At 40.3% G+C, this 17,363-nt stretch overlaps 1 protein-coding gene and 1 long non-coding RNA gene across 27 annotated transcripts in view; one reads left to right on the plus strand and one right to left on the minus strand.

Moving 5' to 3' along the window:
- The window catches only part of LOC121066118 (myelin basic protein), a 115,576-nt gene that overhangs the window by 88,956 nt on the left and 9,257 nt on the right, over positions 1-17,363 (plus strand). For all 26 annotated transcript variants that reach the window (XM_040549498.1, XM_040549504.1, XM_040549485.1 and 23 more), the window contains one exon: positions 6,772-7,202. In XM_040549498.1, coding sequence (XP_040405432.1) covers positions 6,772-7,202 — 431 coding nt within the window. The remainder of the gene's footprint in view (positions 1-6,771; positions 7,203-17,363) is intronic.
- Positions 7,553-12,817, minus strand: LOC121066121. The gene is made up of 2 exons (XR_005817528.1): positions 12,383-12,817; positions 7,553-11,670 (listed from the first exon to the last, which is right to left on the minus strand). It is a non-coding gene; the product is annotated as an uncharacterized LOC121066121 (long non-coding RNA).

Consider the following 17,363-nt stretch of genomic DNA (forward strand, 5'->3'; position numbering starts at 1 on the left):
AAAGCAGCATCAGGCTCCTCGCCTTTTCTAAGTGAAATCTTAAGAGTGAGTGTTTCATTCTTCTGGCCACAGCAATGCAAGCTAGATGTCAGCTCTAAAAATGTGTCATGTCTTTACCAACAGCAGTAAAATCCTCTTCTGCATGCTTAGCCAATGATCTTTAATCCCATGCTACGTGTTGGGTTAATAGTCTTTTATTTAGTTCAATAGAATTAAATTAAACTTGGTCTTGAACATAGTTCAATAGAAGTGTAAATATGACTCTGCAGGTAACATGGGTAGTTAAGAGCCTATGCTGGGCCAGATGTGTGTGGGTTTTTTTTGTTTGTTTTGTTTTTTCTTCCCACTTCTTACTCTATTTTGAGTACTAAGGTTTTCTTGGTGTTGGTTTTTGTTTTTTTTTTTTTGGCTGGTTGGTTTTGTTTTGTTTGTTGTTTGAGGAAAATTGTGCCACTTTTTACCCATTATTCACTGCTTCGTCAGAGAAGGATAGAGATTTACTGGGCTAATCAATGGAATGGAAACCCTTTTATTCTTGTCTGGTAAGAGCCTTATATGCTCTGTAATGTCTAATGTGTGCAGTGAAGGAAGAGAGTCAAAGGACTGCATGTTATGCTTAGCAGATGGTTTGTCATTTTTGTGGGAGAAAAGTCCAAAGGACTAACATTTGACAAACTCATTGGAAAAGCTAAGTTTCCTCTGCAAATACTCATCCTGTGCTATGAAGTTACATTGAAGCTATAGAAAATTTTGGGTGGAATTTTTTTCCCAGAAGTGATAAGTTTTGTCAAGGAGGGAGGGAGGAGAGTGAGCTGTAATGGAAGTGGTCTCTTGTCTCACTACAACAGGAGTACTGAACTCATGTGGGTTTGTATTACGAGACACACATGTTTCTCTGCACTTGTTTTGCTAGGGAAATGGGAAAAATAGTTGTGTAAAGGCTAAATGCACCAGCAGATTGGCTTTGGTTGTGTTCAGAGCTAGGACCAACTGCTTTCCATATTTGGACAGAGTTGACTTCCAACAGTTTGACAAGCATCAGACAAACCTGGTAATTAGATCTGTGAAGTGAAATGTCTTGATGGCATATTGCCTTCTAACCAGATCAGTGAAGTTAGGCTGAGAGCCATTTTTTGTCTGCTGTATCTTAGCACACATAATGAAAAATCAAACTTTGCAGTTCAGATTGAGTAATGCAAACTTAATTCTTTTTTCCCTCACCCTAAATACTTATTTATTGGAGCCTAAATGCTGTAGATGCGCCATTTTGCTGTGAGTTGCACTCCAGTCAAAGTACAAAACAGGAGCTAGACTGTACCTTTCAGTGGTACTCGAGGGAGCAAGTGCAACCTCCTCAAGAATTTTGATCAGAAAACTCCTCTATTTTCTTCAGCCACTTAGGAAATGACCAAGAGACCTGTAACCTTGTTTGCTGAACCGTACTCTGCACCAGTTTATTGGTTTGTACCCCTTCTGTCATCCTCTTTTCTCCATTTCTTTTAGTTTGATCAGCAGGTGCTCCCACTGCACACCAAGTGGTGCAGTGCTCCTCTGCACCACCTCCAGTGGCAGAGGAGCCAGAACCGGCCTTGGTATTTCCGGCAGATGACCTGCACTGGTCCACAGGCTAAATAGTTTTTCCACACTTGCCTTTGCTACTTGATGCTGCTGAGCACCAGATAGTTGAATCCTGTTTTCGAGGAAATCAAGTCTTGAATTGGCCCGACCTTTATTTGACCCTGGCTTTCATAGCATATCACTGTGTCTAAATATTAGAACTGAACTGCCTGAACAACAAAAGACAAATGTTGAACAGCACTATGATCTCAATGCAGAGTTGGAACCCAGACATCCTCAGCTGCAGTTCCTGCGTAGTGATGCTGGACTTGCTTTTTCTGTCCTTTCCATTCTTTCAAATGTCTCAATATTACCCCTAGGGCTACTGAAAGCCACATATTCCAGAAGAGACTTTTTTCAGCCTCTCCAAGTAATGCAAGGCAAACTATTACCTGTACACTGCACATATGCCTTACTACTACTTCAGTTTACTAAACGTCTTGAAATCTTAGCCATTATGAAGCTGAGTAATTTTTAGGTGTAACTTTCAACTGTTAAGTGACTAAATACAGGTAAGTCAGTATAAAATTCCACATTTTGATATTTTATCATCAGCATTTCAGTAAACACACTGAAATATAGTTAGAATTAACTGTTTTGCATTGTTTAACTACCTAGTTGTCTTATCATAGAAGAGAGAGGAGAAATATGCTTTGTATTTTGTATGCTGAAGAGCACCACTTCATAAATATACATGACATACGCAAAAAGAAAAGTTGATTCAAAAGATCCCTGAAGTTAAGTGAGATCGTTTTCATCTTTGTACCTGGAGAAAAAGAGGGAAACAAGAAGGAAATTAGTAATCGGTAACAGCAATCTGTAGTTATTGTAAAATGTAGTAAGTATTTGGTGTTGTGACTTTGATTACCTACTTCTGGTGTTCGTAAAATCTCCATCTGAGATGGAGATCTCACTTTGTATAAAACAGGTTTTGACAGTAGCTATTCAAACCACAGGGCTGAGAGGTCCCAGCTAATTTGAGGCTTATACAAGGGTGTTGATTCCCAAGAAATGGGATAAACTGCTTCTGCCAAACTGAGCATTAAGGCACAGTGGTTGTGAAAATAGACATGTGGCATGACTCGTATGGGCAGGCAATGGGAGTGAGTTTTAATATTGCTTCATCGAAAGCACCCCGGAGTTTCTGTTAATTGTGTTTCACTAAGAGACTGGATTTGTTGGTCCATCTGTGTTCCTTCATTTTGGGAGTCACTGCTTATATGGGGAACAAATGGCTTGGCCACTCTGACCAACACGCCCAGGGAAAGTTGTGCCAGCAGCAGGCTCAAGAGCTGCATTGCTCAAGGGGATGTGGGAAGGTGGCACTGCCTGCAGGAGTGGTCCTCTGCTGCGCTTGAAGCGACAGATCCTTGCTTGCTTTTGGGATGGAGCAAGGAAATGTCTCCCGTGACATCCTGATAGCAAAGCTGAGAAAGTGTGGGATAGAGGAGTGGACAGTAAGGTGGGTTGAGAACTGGCTGACTGGCCGAGCTCAGAGGGTGGTGATCAGTGGCGCAGAGTCCGGCTGGAGACCTGTGACTAGCGGCGTTCCCCAGGGGTCGGTGCTGGGTACAGTCTTGTTCAACATCTTCATCGACGACCTTGATGAGGGAATAGTGTCTGCCCTCAGCAAGTACGCCGATGACACAAAGCTGGGAGGAGTGGCTGACACGCCAGAAGGCTGTGCTGCCATTCAGCGAGACCTGGACCGGCTGGAGAGATGGGCAGGAAGAAACCAAATGAGGTTTAATAAGAGCAAGTGTAGAGTCCTGCACCTGGGAAGGAACAACTGGACATATCAGTACAGGCTGGGGGACGACCTGCTGGAGAGGAGCTCTGAGGAGAAGGACCTGGGGGTCCTGGTGGACGACAGGTTGACCATGAGCCAGCAGCGTGCTCTCGTGGCCAAGAGGGCCAATGGGATCCTGGCGTGCAGTAAAAGGAGCGTGGCCAGCAGGTCAAGGGAGGTGATCCTTCCCCTCTACTCTGCCCTGGTCAGGCCTCACCTGGAGTACTGTGTCCAGTTCTGGGCTCCCCAGTACAAAAAAGACAGGGATCTCCTGGAAAGAGTCCAGCAGAGGGCCACAAAGATGATACGGGGCCTGGAGCATCTTCCCTATGAAGAAAGGCTGAGAGACCTGGGTCTGTTCAGCCTGGAGAAAAGAAGACTGAGAGGGGATCTCATCAATGTATATAAATACGTGAGGTGTGGGAGACAGAGGGATTTGGCCAACCTCTTCTCAGTGGTTTGTGGGGATAGGACAAGGGGTAGTGGCCACAAGATAGAGCACAGGAAGTTCCGCACCAACATGCGAAAGAACTTCTTCACAGTGAGGGTGACGGAGCACTGGAACAGGCTGCCCAGGGAGGTTGTGGAGTCTCCCTCTCTGGAGATATTCAAGGCCTGTCTGGACGCCTACCTGGGCAGCCTGCTCTAAGGGACCTGCTTTGGCAGGGGGGTTGGACCCGATGATCTCTCGAGGTCCCTTCCAACCCCTTCAATTCTGTAATTCTGTGATTCTGTGAAACGCGCTTCCCACGCTCTCACTCGTACTGCTTTCAATGACTTTATTCACTTAAGTGCAAATAAAAGAGCATACACTTTAGTAGCCTTCCAATTATGCCTATGGCAATGCATTCTGCTATATGTACTCTTAAAATTTACCCATTTTACAAGAATTAAAAAATTAAAAAAAAAAAAGCCTGAAGCCCTCTTCTTTCCTGGGCAGCTTTCTCGTGTACAAATGATATGCTATAGGAAGGGTGCTCTTGTTTATTCTGTCTTAGACAACCTTGTCGAAGCAGGGCTTCGTCTTGCCAGAAGAAACAAAGAAAGTATCAGTACCATGTGCACTGCATTTATGATGGGCCTTAATAGAAGTCTAAATATTTGTTACTAAGTGAACCAATAGGCATGTGTTTGTGTATGGCATTAGTTCTGGTTATCCTTAAGGTATTATTAAAGGGGTCTGACTCTCCAAATGTACTTGAAGGTTTTGCTTAGTTAGCTCAAATATTAACAGTATCTCTCTGCTATGTATTTTTTAAATATTAGAAAACACTGAAGTGTGCAAAAAAAATCCAGAAGAAAACTTAAATGTATGCTTTCATTACTGAAATAGAACCTACAGAAAGATTTATACTTCACAGCTTGCTGCATATGCATTGGGAGAAGCTACTTTTATGGCACAAATGCCCTTTGTTGCTTACCAATACACGTATTCAGGGACACAAAGCACAACTGTTGTAAAAAATATTAGTATGCAGATGCTCTAGTGTTTTGTTAATGCATTTAATTAAATACAATAGCTCTTTTGTTAATTTTTCTTTTTCTGGCCTTGAATGGATTTGTATTATGGTATAGAATCTAGGGTTATAGTTGCTAGTTGAAATGTTTTGCCGTTTCAGAAAGTGTCGTATATTGGTGATGTTACTTTCTCTTTCATTTGACTAAGAAAAACAGTTGAGGGTTTTAATAGTTCCTAAGAAACCTGAAATCATCTTTTTCAGGAAAACCAACATCACAAAGGTGCCAGCAAATATTTTCCTTTTCTCCACTGATGAGGTCTTAAGTCACAATTAGCATTGGTTAAATAATTGTATTCCTGAGAAATATTTTCAAATGTTTTAACCGAAGAAAAACCTCTCAAAGTTTCCCCAACCTTTTCTAGGTTGTTTTCAAAGGTGCACAGCAGAATTGCATGATATATTTTTTATATGAAAAGCTGTGTAAAACCACAGCAGACTGATGACAACAAATTGTAGCCTGGTGAGTACCAGGTGTCAGTTTGCAGAAACCAGCATTACTGTCTTGTGCTGTTATCCCTAAATTTATTTCAGAATTAATCTCAGCCTGAGAAGAGGTTTCTTCAGTGCCCTGTGGGTGGGAAAAGCAATTTGAAATGACTGTGTCAAGTCTAAAATTGCTCTGGCGAATTAGTGAAGTATTTGAGCCTTGGCTACATGAAAACATAACAGTATTTGCCAGAATCTATCCTGTTCATGGAAACAAAGACCAAATCAAATGGGAATGAGATAATTAGAAGATCCTAAAGGTAACACATGACTGACTGCAACCTATCTCTGCATTTTCAAGTTCTGTTAACTCCAAAAAACTTGGTCTTTCCAACATGGGGTGAGTGTGTGAGAAGCATTTACTCTGTAGGGCGAAAGGCTGCTTCCCAAGCAGTAACCTACTACTAATAATAGCTCCGTAAGTTTTGTGTCACTGGTAGGCGTAGATGTTAAGGATCGAGTGTGCTGTAACTGATTTTTTTCAGATATTTTAGTGCGTGCGTCAGAACACAACTGTAGAGAAGGCAGCAAACACTTCATTCACTTCTATCAAGGAGGTCCGCCTCGGCTCCTTTCTTGGCTAAATGCTCATCAGGTTCTCGTAATTCTTATCATCACTTTTCACGCATAATAAATGCAAATTACATCATTTTGCTCCAGGCCTTCAGTCAGCATCAGAGAGCTAGGACATCAGATGTAGAAGGCCAGGCTCACACATGGAGGAAAAACTGTTATGGGAAGCAAAGCAGAAAATTACAGCCAAGTATTCTCCACTTTTCTGAAGTGAGGACAATTTAAGTAATAAAGAAACCCTCACGCCTCATTATGCTTTTGATTGTTAATGAAGTTACAGCGAGAAATTCAAAATGGGGACAGACCTGAAGCGTAGAGATGCTCTGACAGCCCAGAGGGGGAATGTGCAGTTGAGAAGACACAGCCCTGCACGTTGCTTTAATTATTTTTATTTTTTCCTGTTCTGGAGACAAAGAGCAGAGTTTAGAGTTCCAGTCTTCAACAGGAACTACTGGAAATCTGATTGTCCAGACATTGTGCCTGAAAGCCTCATCAACAGTAAACCTTCCACAAAATTAATTTCAATTGTGCTTCTAACATTTACAAATATTAATTAAAAAAAACACCTAGAACTACTGCAAATTTTGTGTGAGAACATCATCAGAGTTTCAGTTGTGAGATAGCTTAATGTTCTGACAGGCTGTTAGAGAACATAGTTTCACTGCAACTGCACAGCTTACGGGTTTTGTATGAAATGACCATCTCAAGGCCAGGGAGAGAAAGCAGCATTGTTCCCGGGCTGTTTTTCACAGGCCTGTATTCATATCTCATCCTTGTTGTTTGCAGGAGAGGCAGATGTGAACCAGAACAATGGGACCTCCACGAAGAGCCCAGCGGTGACAGACTCCAAAGGCACAGCAGACCCGAAGAATGCCTGGCCCGAGGCCAACCCAGCTGACACGAGCGGTCGCCCCCACTTGATCCGCCTCTTTTCCCGAGATGCCCCAGGAAGAGAAGACAACACCTTCAAAGATCGGCCCTCCGAGTCAGACGAGCTACAGACCATCCAAGAGGACAGTGCAGCAGCTTCAGAGAATTCGGATTTGATGGCTTCGCAAAAACGCTCCTCGTTCCGGCACGGATCAAAAATGGCCTCTGCAAGCACTACAGACCACGCTCGACATGGATCTCCAAGGCACAGAGACTCGGGTCTACTTGACTCGCTGGGCAGATTCTTTGGAGGTGAAAGACACGTTCCCCGGCGGGGCTCGGGCAAGGTGAGCTCTGAGGAATAGAGAACTGCACAGCTACAACAAAATAAAGTACAATTAAAAAGGAAGGGTGGGACTAAAAAGAAGGTGTAACTGCTATAACGCAAGAGTTGACTTAGCCAGCAAGACAGTACTTGCAGTTGTGTCATTTAATGCTTGGCTTTGATCTGAAAACAACAAAAAAAAACATAGATCTGGGAAACATGAGGAGCTATTTCTGGGTCATAACAAGGAGTATTAGAAGTCCAGGTGTCTCTAGAAACATTACCGAGAGGAACTTTTATGAACATTTTATGTGGTGCATTCAATGCATTTGTATGCTGTGCTGTTTAGAGAGAGACGTCAGTCTGCTTTTGTGTGTTGTTTTCAAATATTTGCAAAATGGAGCTGGATGAAAGCACTAAATGCAAGACAATGGCTAGATAGTTTGGCACTAATTGTGGGACAGACTTGGAAATAGATGTTGGAAAAAGAACTGTGGCCAGATTCTCAGCCTGCTTGCACAAGGGCGTGTTTTAAGGTCAGTTGATAGCATTACAAAATAGCCCAGCTGCTTTATTCTGGTGAGAAGCAAAGACTTGTATTCTAACCATTTCATACTAGGAACTGTGTAGCAAAACCATTTCTTTGTTCTGAATAGAAAAACAAGGTATTGATTAAAGGATGCTGTATTCTTTCCTATTCCAGGATTAATCTGCATCCTTCGATAAGTTTGCAGATAATGAGTTCACTGCTGTTCTGAGTGGCAAAATTTAAGATAGATATCATTTACATAGCAAAGGGTGAAAATAGTCTTGTGTTTGTGTGCTTACACACTACATAAGCAGTTGAATGGATCTACTCCTAAAATCTTCATTTTAGCTAAATATATTGTTTGATGTAGTCGCTCAAAGTGTAAGTGTTGCAAAACGTGTTGCTGGCTGGCCACACATTTTTTGGTAACCTTTGACAATCTTTGTTGTCTGTTCAACAGTTCTAACCCGAGACACTTGCTAGGACGGGTCAGTCCGTGCAGCTTTCCCAAATCAGCCCTCTCGTGGTGTTGCATTGGCGCGTTATACTGCGGTTTACAGCGGGTTTGTGATCACTTCCCTACAGAGCTGTGGCAATGTGTAGAGCACTGGATGGAAAATACTCTGGGACCTTAAGACCAGAACTACCAAAGCTTCTCCCACTTGGTCACCAGTGCTGAGCACACTGCCTTTTCTGGTCGTGGTGTTGCTCCCCTTAATGCAGCGGGGACAATAGTGCTTGTGATGATAATGCTTACAACAAGGATTTAGCAACTGACTACAGGGATGTTCGTACAGCAACTAAAAACTGCCAGAAGCAGTTGCTGTGAGAAGGAAGAAAAGCCACTTTTCTTCATCCCACAGCTGTCACAGACTGTTCCCAACACTGCTGTATTCTGCAACCTGGTTGGCTAGCTCAACTCTTGCTGGTTTATTTGTATACTGTATTACTCAATGAAAAATCATATACAAAATGCTCTTTATACCGAGGAAACAATACCAAAAACTTAGATTCTGCATACAGACTATACAGAGGTGTGTACGTTCTTGCCTAGCAATAAGACAAACCAACCAACCCACTTTTTAGTAGCGATGACTGAAAAGTGGCTGCAAGTTGTACAGATTTCTGTACTGTGTCCTTTGGGGTGAACGTAGTCACTACGATTCCATTCAGCTCTCTACGATCCATCATGCGCAAGGGGACAGAATAGCACCTGTCTTCTCTCTGTTGCTGTTCAGTGAGCTTATTTTGAGGCACTTAAATGTCTGTAAAAACAGTACAGGATTAGGGGTGATTGGTTTTGGTTTTTTGAAGAACTACTACATTTAATTTGAGAGTTCTGGCTTACAAATTTTGTCTAGAAGCACAGAGAAGTTTTGTTATTCTGGCAAAAGTCAGTCCCGTTAGCACTGCCTTCCAGTGCCAAAGCACCTCTACCCTCATTTCCCACAATGATAATATCGATGCATGAAAACATAGCCTAGGAAGCTACGTTGTGGGAGAGTTTCAGTGCTGAAAATGTTGAGAATGTGCCACAAACGATTATTTATTTAGCCTTTGAATCAATGCCTTTTGGTTTCTCGTGTCAAGGAAGGCTTGTGCTGTCATTTATTTGTGTGTGTGTATACAGAGGAAGGCAAGTTGGCTAATAGTCTTATCAGTACTTAAAACCTAAATAGCTCTAATTTGCTGAATGTTGTAGTGTGAGTAGTGAGACATGCCAAAGGTGTTCGTGGAAGAGCTGAACAAGAAAGAAATCTGGCAGTTTTCCAAACTCTGCTAGGCAAACAGGGCTTTGGTAAATAGGATACCCTGAAAAGCACCTTCAAGGTTGAATTTCAAAGGCTTGACGTAGAAGCATTCCTGGAGCTGCACTGCTTATTTGCTTGCACTCATCGCTGACCAAATTTTGAAGCTTTTTAAAAGCATTTCTGCAGCTGCCTTCCTCACCATCATCCTTTTTCAGCCAACCCCTGTCCCAGTAGGAGCATGTAGCTGAACTACCCACACCAGCAGGCACTGGAATGCAAAGACAACACTTGCTCTTTGTACAAATTTAGGGCTGACATTCAAGCAAAACACATTACAAATTCTTTGTGGAGGCATTTTCATCTTCTAGCCATAGCTGAAAAGTACATAAATGAATAATATTCACTATTGTGTAAGGAAAGGTGGGGTAGGAACAAAGAAGGGACTGTTCTGTGGCCTCCTTTTCTCCCATGGAGCAGGTTCTCCCTTATCATGGAATTCTGAAGTTAAATTAAGAGCCCGTGGGAGTCCCATGGGAGTAAATAGAAATAGAAGTACTGGAATGTACAGAAATACTTTCTCCTCTACAGGGCAGCGAATGCATTTGCCATTGTCCCCTCCACCCCCTGCCCCATCAAGATTTTGATAGCAGACTCAATCAAAAGCAGCTTGAATTTTGTACTTCCAAGACTTTTTTTAAGGTAGAATATTCCAAGCAAAGCTATTTTTGCACACAGCTTAATTTTAATTGTATTAAAGATGTTAAAAGGGTGACAGAAAGAAACTGCAGTGCAGACACTTTAAGAAGCATGCAGCACAACAACATAACTATAAATTACATCCCTTCCAATCTTTATAGAATACATCTGTAAAGTGTTTGAGCAAGTTTATGTTAAAATGATCAAATCTCCCTTATGCCTCTTAGGTATTAGCCTGTATTCAGCTTCAATATGTGCTGAGTACTGTCTTGTTTCTTTTATGGGAAAAACTGCAACTAAATCAGTTGATTATGCTTTTGTAATTTTTCTTCATGATTTTTTTTTCTTACTAAACTCTTAATTATGAAACAAAAACCTTTCTGTGCTGATTTAACAATATTCATTAACATACTAAACTTTACACTGCACTTGGGACAAATGCAACGGACCAACACATTGTGAATGACAGTAGATAACAGGCCAAAGCCAGACAGTGAAAGATTAAATCCACTTCTCTTATATTAACTTCAGTTTTCCGTGTAATCTTGTAAAGTTGTCCTGTTGCCTGTATGAAGCCTTGCACCTGTACTTCTTTCCCAAGATACGTGTTTGGGTGCAAGGAATATGGGAGGTAGCCACAGGGACTTCCCTTCCTACAGCCACAAAGTGTCTGGAGTACTTACCCATCTGAGCAGAACCAGGGGGTAGGATCAGCATTTTGGAAACTTCATTTCCAAACCCTACTCCAGAGTTAAGCGGTCTGCGCAATGGCTGTGATGGGGATCTACAAAAAGGGTTTTGGTAAAGCTGCGAAGGCAAAAGATTTAGGAACCAGGGTTTCAAATAATAACACAGACCTATGTAATCATCCGAATACCCATACTTCTTTTCTTATTGCACTTGAACTCAATCCACATTGTTTTTCATGCAAGCTTTAATGTATACTACAGCACCGTGAAGATGTTGACAAGTAGTTAAAGCAATGCTAGTTGGACTAGTATATGATGTGCTTTGAGTAAATACTGTGATCTTTTATTTCCAGGCCTTGGTTTTCAGGGAGTGGTACTGCTCATGATACACTGGTTTTGTAAAACCTGCTGTGCAAGCAATATGCTTGTAAAAGTTTTTGATATAGTTTATGGTGATTGTAACGATTTTGTTTTAATCTCTTGCTTCATATGTGCTTTGTTTATGTATTCATTAAACTGTTTACATGACAAAACTGGCGTACTAATGATTTAATTTTGTTTAAATACTTTTAATACATTAACAGAAGTCACAACAAACTACTTCATAGTACTTGATGGGGTAATGAGATAATTAAAAGAAACTTCACCGACTTTTGTGGAAAGACACACAGTATACTTGACAAATGAATGAAACTTACCTTTTTTAAGGAGGTGGCTACACTTTCAGTAACTGAAGCTGCTACATCAGGTGTTCTCACGTTCCAGTGACGGGAACTGAATCTGGCTTTTCTTTTTCATAGCAGGTAGTAATGGATGATGAATGACCTAAAAATGAGTTAGTGTGTCAAAACCATCAGTTTCGTTAAAGTTCATTTAATTCGTAAGGTACGCCTCTGAGTACTTTAGAATTGTTTGTTTAAAAAAATAAAATACAGTAACTTGCACAAAACAAGCAAGTATCAACAGGTAAGTACCACATATCACTTGACAAGGAAAGGTTAAGGAGCCAACATCATATATGACTCATTTTAACATATTTTAACACATGTATATCCCACGTACGTTACACATGCTTAACATTTAACACATTATTTAATGCACTAATCTCTTACATTTTAAGGAAACATTTTAAGGAAATTACTGCTTAAAACTATGTACTTTATAAGAGAAATTTGGAAGCCAAACTAGATTAGGTGAGATGGTGAGAGTGAGCACCAATTCTTGGTAAAGTATTAGTGATGTTTTGTGTCCAGACTAATTGCAGGTACAGGCAGAATTCAGTTACAAGTGGGACAAAGCAGTCAGGGTCCACAGATTTGTTGCAGGATTTGAATGAAAAATCATGATTGGATGGACAGGAAAAACCCATGCACGTAACTGCTTTTAGTATATTATTTTTCCCCTTCAAATTTGGAGAAGTATTTAATTATTTGTTCAGGTTAAAACACTATTAAATCAACCGAAGCATTTTAAAATTACTTGTTTGGGTCATTCTACAGCAAAAGATTTCCCTTTTTTGTTAAATTTCAAACTGTACCTTCCATTTCAGTCTTCACTAGCTTGCTTCTGGGGACTTCTTTCCACCAGTATGACATTACAATGATGTGTTTGAGAAAGAGATAATAGGGCACCCTCAAGAAGACCACCGATAATTTATTTTAGTGTGTGGTGACGGTACGGGCTTGCTGCTACAATTCCCCTGCACCTTAGCATGGCCACCAGAGAGGTGGCAATGGCAGCTATTGTAGGAACTGGCATTATTTGTTCTGCAGAAGTTCCTCTGGTTTTCAACTGCAAGGTACCACAGCACAGTTGAGAGTAAGTTCTGGCTTTGGTTTTACTATGATAATACACCCAAGAGTTGTTGGGGTTTTTTTTGCGCTTGTTGTTTTAACAAGTGGGAAGGGCAGGGAGGAAACCTGAAACTCACACACAGGTCAAATGGACGTGTTCAAAGTTTAGTATAAGGTCTTTCTCTACCTAATGTTATATTTTTCTCGCTATACTTACTTCTCTACAGCTGAGCCGGATTTATAAATTTCTCTAGAGTTAAATCCATTACAGTGTTTTTCTTCTATCATATGTTAAGCTTGATTCCTTGCAAATCATGAGCTGTTATCCTTAGCACTTTCCATCCTACAGTGATTAGAGATTTTTTTGTACTTTAGCTATTTTGAGATTACAGAGTAGTAAATGCTCCCTGATAGAAAACTGAGAAGAAAAAAAAAAAAGTTAAAGATTGTTTTTTCCTGACCCTGTATTGCACCACCATCATCACGCATCATTAGCACCAAATGCTGGCTTTTGCTTTATGTACTGATGCAAAACATTTTATGTAGTTCCTGAAATGGTGTCTAGTTAGGCATGTACAGTTACTCATTTCACTTTAAAGCTACTGGGTTCCATCACTGAGCTACACCAAATCTTTCACTGCTATTTTTGGATGCTTTTATTGGGCCTTATGTGAAGCAATTAAAAAAGAAAAAAATGCCCAAAGCACTCTGAATTTCTGCTGGAGACCCACAATGATCCTTAGCACCATTTTGCCTTTCATTCATAATGCATTTACTTTTTCATTTCTGACATTTCATACAATTAACATGCCTTGGAGGCTGTAAAAGCTTCAGGATTTTAGTGATTTCTTTTTTCCCTCCCTTCTCATTTTATAGTGGCTACACCATTGGAAATTTTATCTCTGATAGTATTTGTTTCAAAGAAATAAGCTATTAACCATGCCAGGTCTAATTACTTCATAACAGTCGACTCTCCTTAATATTATATTCTCCCTTTACACTATGCTGATATCAGCAATAATACATGTAACAACCTGCACACAACTTGGGCTTGTCATTTTCTTACCTATAGGCAGAAAAGAAACAGCATTTGGCCAAGCCCTTCAAATGTGAGAACTCTCTTAAGGTGGGGGCGTGGATCTTACTCTTGTGTTAGCAACCTGAGAGCTGAAATGCGTATTTTGAGAAACAAATTTTTTTACTGCAGCACCATTTTTACCTCAACTCAGGGCTGTAACATTTTTCCCCTCCAAGGACGTAACCTTTTTCTTTCCTTTACTTTTTTTTTCTTTTTTTTTTTTTCTCCTTTCTGGTAAGCAGCTATAAAGTGATAGTATAGACCTGGTACTTACAGTTTTGTTTTCCGAATAATCAACATCATCATGTTTATTGTATGAGCTTCTTGACGGTATGAAAGTACTGGGCATCAGGCTTTTTCAAGGGGTCCCCTTAAAAACAGCAGGGGACAGCACTGAAAATGCACCAGAGGCTATGCCCAAGCAGATGAAGAGCCTCTACTGTGAAAAACATTTGAATAAAATGACTAATCTAAGCAGAGAAATGCTTCAGAAAAAAAGCAAAGGTAAATGAAAGCATTGTTTTTTGATGACAAAACCCTTTAAGTGTCATGACAGTGGAATAAAATAAACATGGAGAGAAAACAAGAAAGTATGACAGGACCGGTCATACCTTAGGACCTGTCTTAAAACAGGCCATTATCTTAAAACACCATCAAGATTCTTGTTCTTTATTCTTCCCTGCAATAATGCCTTACTGTCACCTTCTAATTTGTGAACCACAGTCATCAAGGCACTAAGGAGTAAGAAGGTTTTGGTGAAACGTGGTTTGGGATTAGTGACGATCCCTTACCTTTCTTGATGGAGCGTTCTCCCTTGCTTCCTTCTTCGTGCTGTCACTGCATTACATTTGGGTTTCTTCTCAGTCATCTCTGGTCTTGCCTCCAGTGCTTTTCGTTCCCATCTTTCTGCTACAGCACCTCCTCTTTCTTTTCACCACCTGTTTCAAGGCCAGGAGTATATTACTGATCTCAACACATGACTGGAAGCAAGAACCTCTTGGACTCTCAGTCCCTCTCTTCCTACTGACCTGCTCTGTCCCTTTGAGCAAGCGGTTTTGTTTCCATCTTACTTTCTGCTCAAAATTAACAGCACCATCACAAAGATGGATGGCTCATCCTTTCTAAAGTGATTAGAAAAGCCTCCTGAGTTAGATAAGCATTTATAATGTCACCTTTGGACCAGTACGTGGGGATGAAGTACATTCCCATCACCTACAGCAACAGATCAGTAAGTTGTGAAGAGCCCAGAGGAAACGCCATCAGCTGTGCTCAGGAACGCCAAGGCCCATGCACAAAACACCTCTGAATTCTGAGATGAAGCAAATCCTGTATAAAAGCACTCGTCAATTTGCCCATGATTGCTCTACACAAACTCTATATAATAAATTTCCTCTTTTTAAAAGAAAAAAGTAGAGACGTTCATTGAAAGGATGCGTCTCTCCACTCCCATCCGAAAAAATCCCATCCAACTGGAAACAGTTCTAACTACAGAAATTCAAAGCCGAATATTCACTCCCTTGTGCTCAGAGAGACTTTGGATGCAGAGGGCCTTTCAAGTGCTAACACAGAATTAGCTGAGTGGCTTACAAATTGCCTCTTGTTCTTTCACCTTGCTCTTCAAATAAACTAGCGTGAGCTGTATTTATCACTTAAAGGCGGTTTTATTCCACCTGTGCTGCTGCAAATTTCTTCATGGGGTTAAGCGTTATTTCCTGTAGGTTGTGGAACAGTTTGGTTTCATACAGCAACCAATAGGTACTTTCTATATCTTTACCAATTTGAAATTTGTAGATTTTGTATCATTTAGTATTCATGCACAGTGATCTTGGTGAAGATAACTTTTTTGAAGGCAACCCGTTGAAAACCATGAAACCCACCGAACCCACGAAAAGCATCCATTATTTTTCACTCCTGCTAATGTCAAAAATGCTTACTAGGCTTGGTTACATTTTAAATCAGCTATTTTTACATGTTTTGGATGCATCTCAATTTTGCCATTGTATATGTGATGTTCTTTAAGTTTTCATTTCACCTCCTAAAACAGACAACAAAAAATATGTATTAATGATACTGAAAGGAGTATGAAGAACTATAAATTCAGTACTTCAGAACCAAAAGCTCTTAATGCTATTGTCACTAAAACATGTTATCAGCTGATTGGGATTTATAAGTTTTAAGTCTATCTTTACATGTATATGCAATCCCTACTTATAGGCAATCCTCTTACAGAGAACAAGAGGTCTTAGAGCTTACAACACACATTTAAAAATCCCCCTTAATGAGCTGGAGTTGCAAGATCTAACATACCATGCTTATACCAAACAAAGTCAGAGATGTATTTCATAGTATCACTAAAAAATGTTTGCTTCTGCTTAACCACATATTTAACACTTACCATTATATCTGAAGGCAAAATCAAGTGGGACATGTACAATACTTAACTGCAAAAGCTTTAAATGAAAGTGAATTTAATCTCTTAAATCCTACCTCTCAAATTAGATGAATAGATCACAAAACAGGATTATCAAAACCGATGTACAAATTTTCAGAACAAAAGGCTCCCACGCTCCATTTATCAAAAATCCCAAGACCCCTCCCTCTAATCTCTGTAGAGTACAGGCAACAACATCCCTTAGCAATTATAAAGTGCCATGGAAAATACCAAGAGAATTGGTTAGGTCTACTGTATCAGAAAACTGAAGAGCACATCTCAGGTGTATTCACCGCAATTAGAAATGGAATAATCTTGCACAACAGCCGAAATGGAGCCCAAGCAGAATTACATACAGATTCTTCCCAGTGCATCACCAGAAAGAGCTGCAAAGCATTTCAATATTGAATCACTTGGTGACAGAATAACTGTGGGCATTTGGCATTTAAGTGTTGACTATTTACCTTATTAATCCTTAAAATGTTAATTTCACAATGAAGTTGCAGACTGCGCCTGTGTCCTCAGATCTCCCAGATACAGTCTAAGTATCCAATCCTGGCAAATACCGTAAAATAATTAAGATTATTCAGATTAAGGGATCTTTCCTCTATGGCTTTTTTGGGGCATATATAGCCAAGTTGACTTAGCTGTCAAACAAAAGTGAACTGGGGGCATCAGAAAGATGTGTTCTCCTCTGTCCTGTATGTTTTGTGGAAAGCATGACTGCTTGCTGTTCACCACAAACCATTCAGCTGCCCCAGAAATTACACTGGCACAGATGAACCTCTGCAGCTGTGGGGCACTGCTAGGTAAGCTAAAAGGTGTTTGCGCTGCTTTATCCCTATTAGGTTTTAATGCTTTGGTGTTTTCTTTTCTATTTATATATTTATTTATTTTGCCAAGCTCTTAAAGCACGTTTAAAGAAAATTGGTGGTCTCCTGAATATATTAATGAAACAACCAATGACACAGTTAGCTCATTCAAAAAAAGTCCAGTTACAAAACAAAACCTCAGTAGCCTAACCTAGAACAATAAACCCGATTTGTCTTCTCTTTCATTTAGCAAAGTATTGCATGAATCCATTCAAATTTAACTTCTAACACTTACTGATATCAGTTATTACTTTTCTGAGGGAAATGGTTTTTGTAACTTATGTATATGAGCAATTAAAAATAAAAAGGATTTTCCCCTCTTCCCCTTAGGACTCCAAAAACTG

Source organism: Cygnus olor, chromosome 2 (genome assembly GCF_009769625.2).
Source record: "Cygnus olor isolate bCygOlo1 chromosome 2, bCygOlo1.pri.v2, whole genome shotgun sequence".
Taxonomy (NCBI): domain Eukaryota; kingdom Metazoa; phylum Chordata; class Aves; order Anseriformes; family Anatidae; genus Cygnus; species Cygnus olor.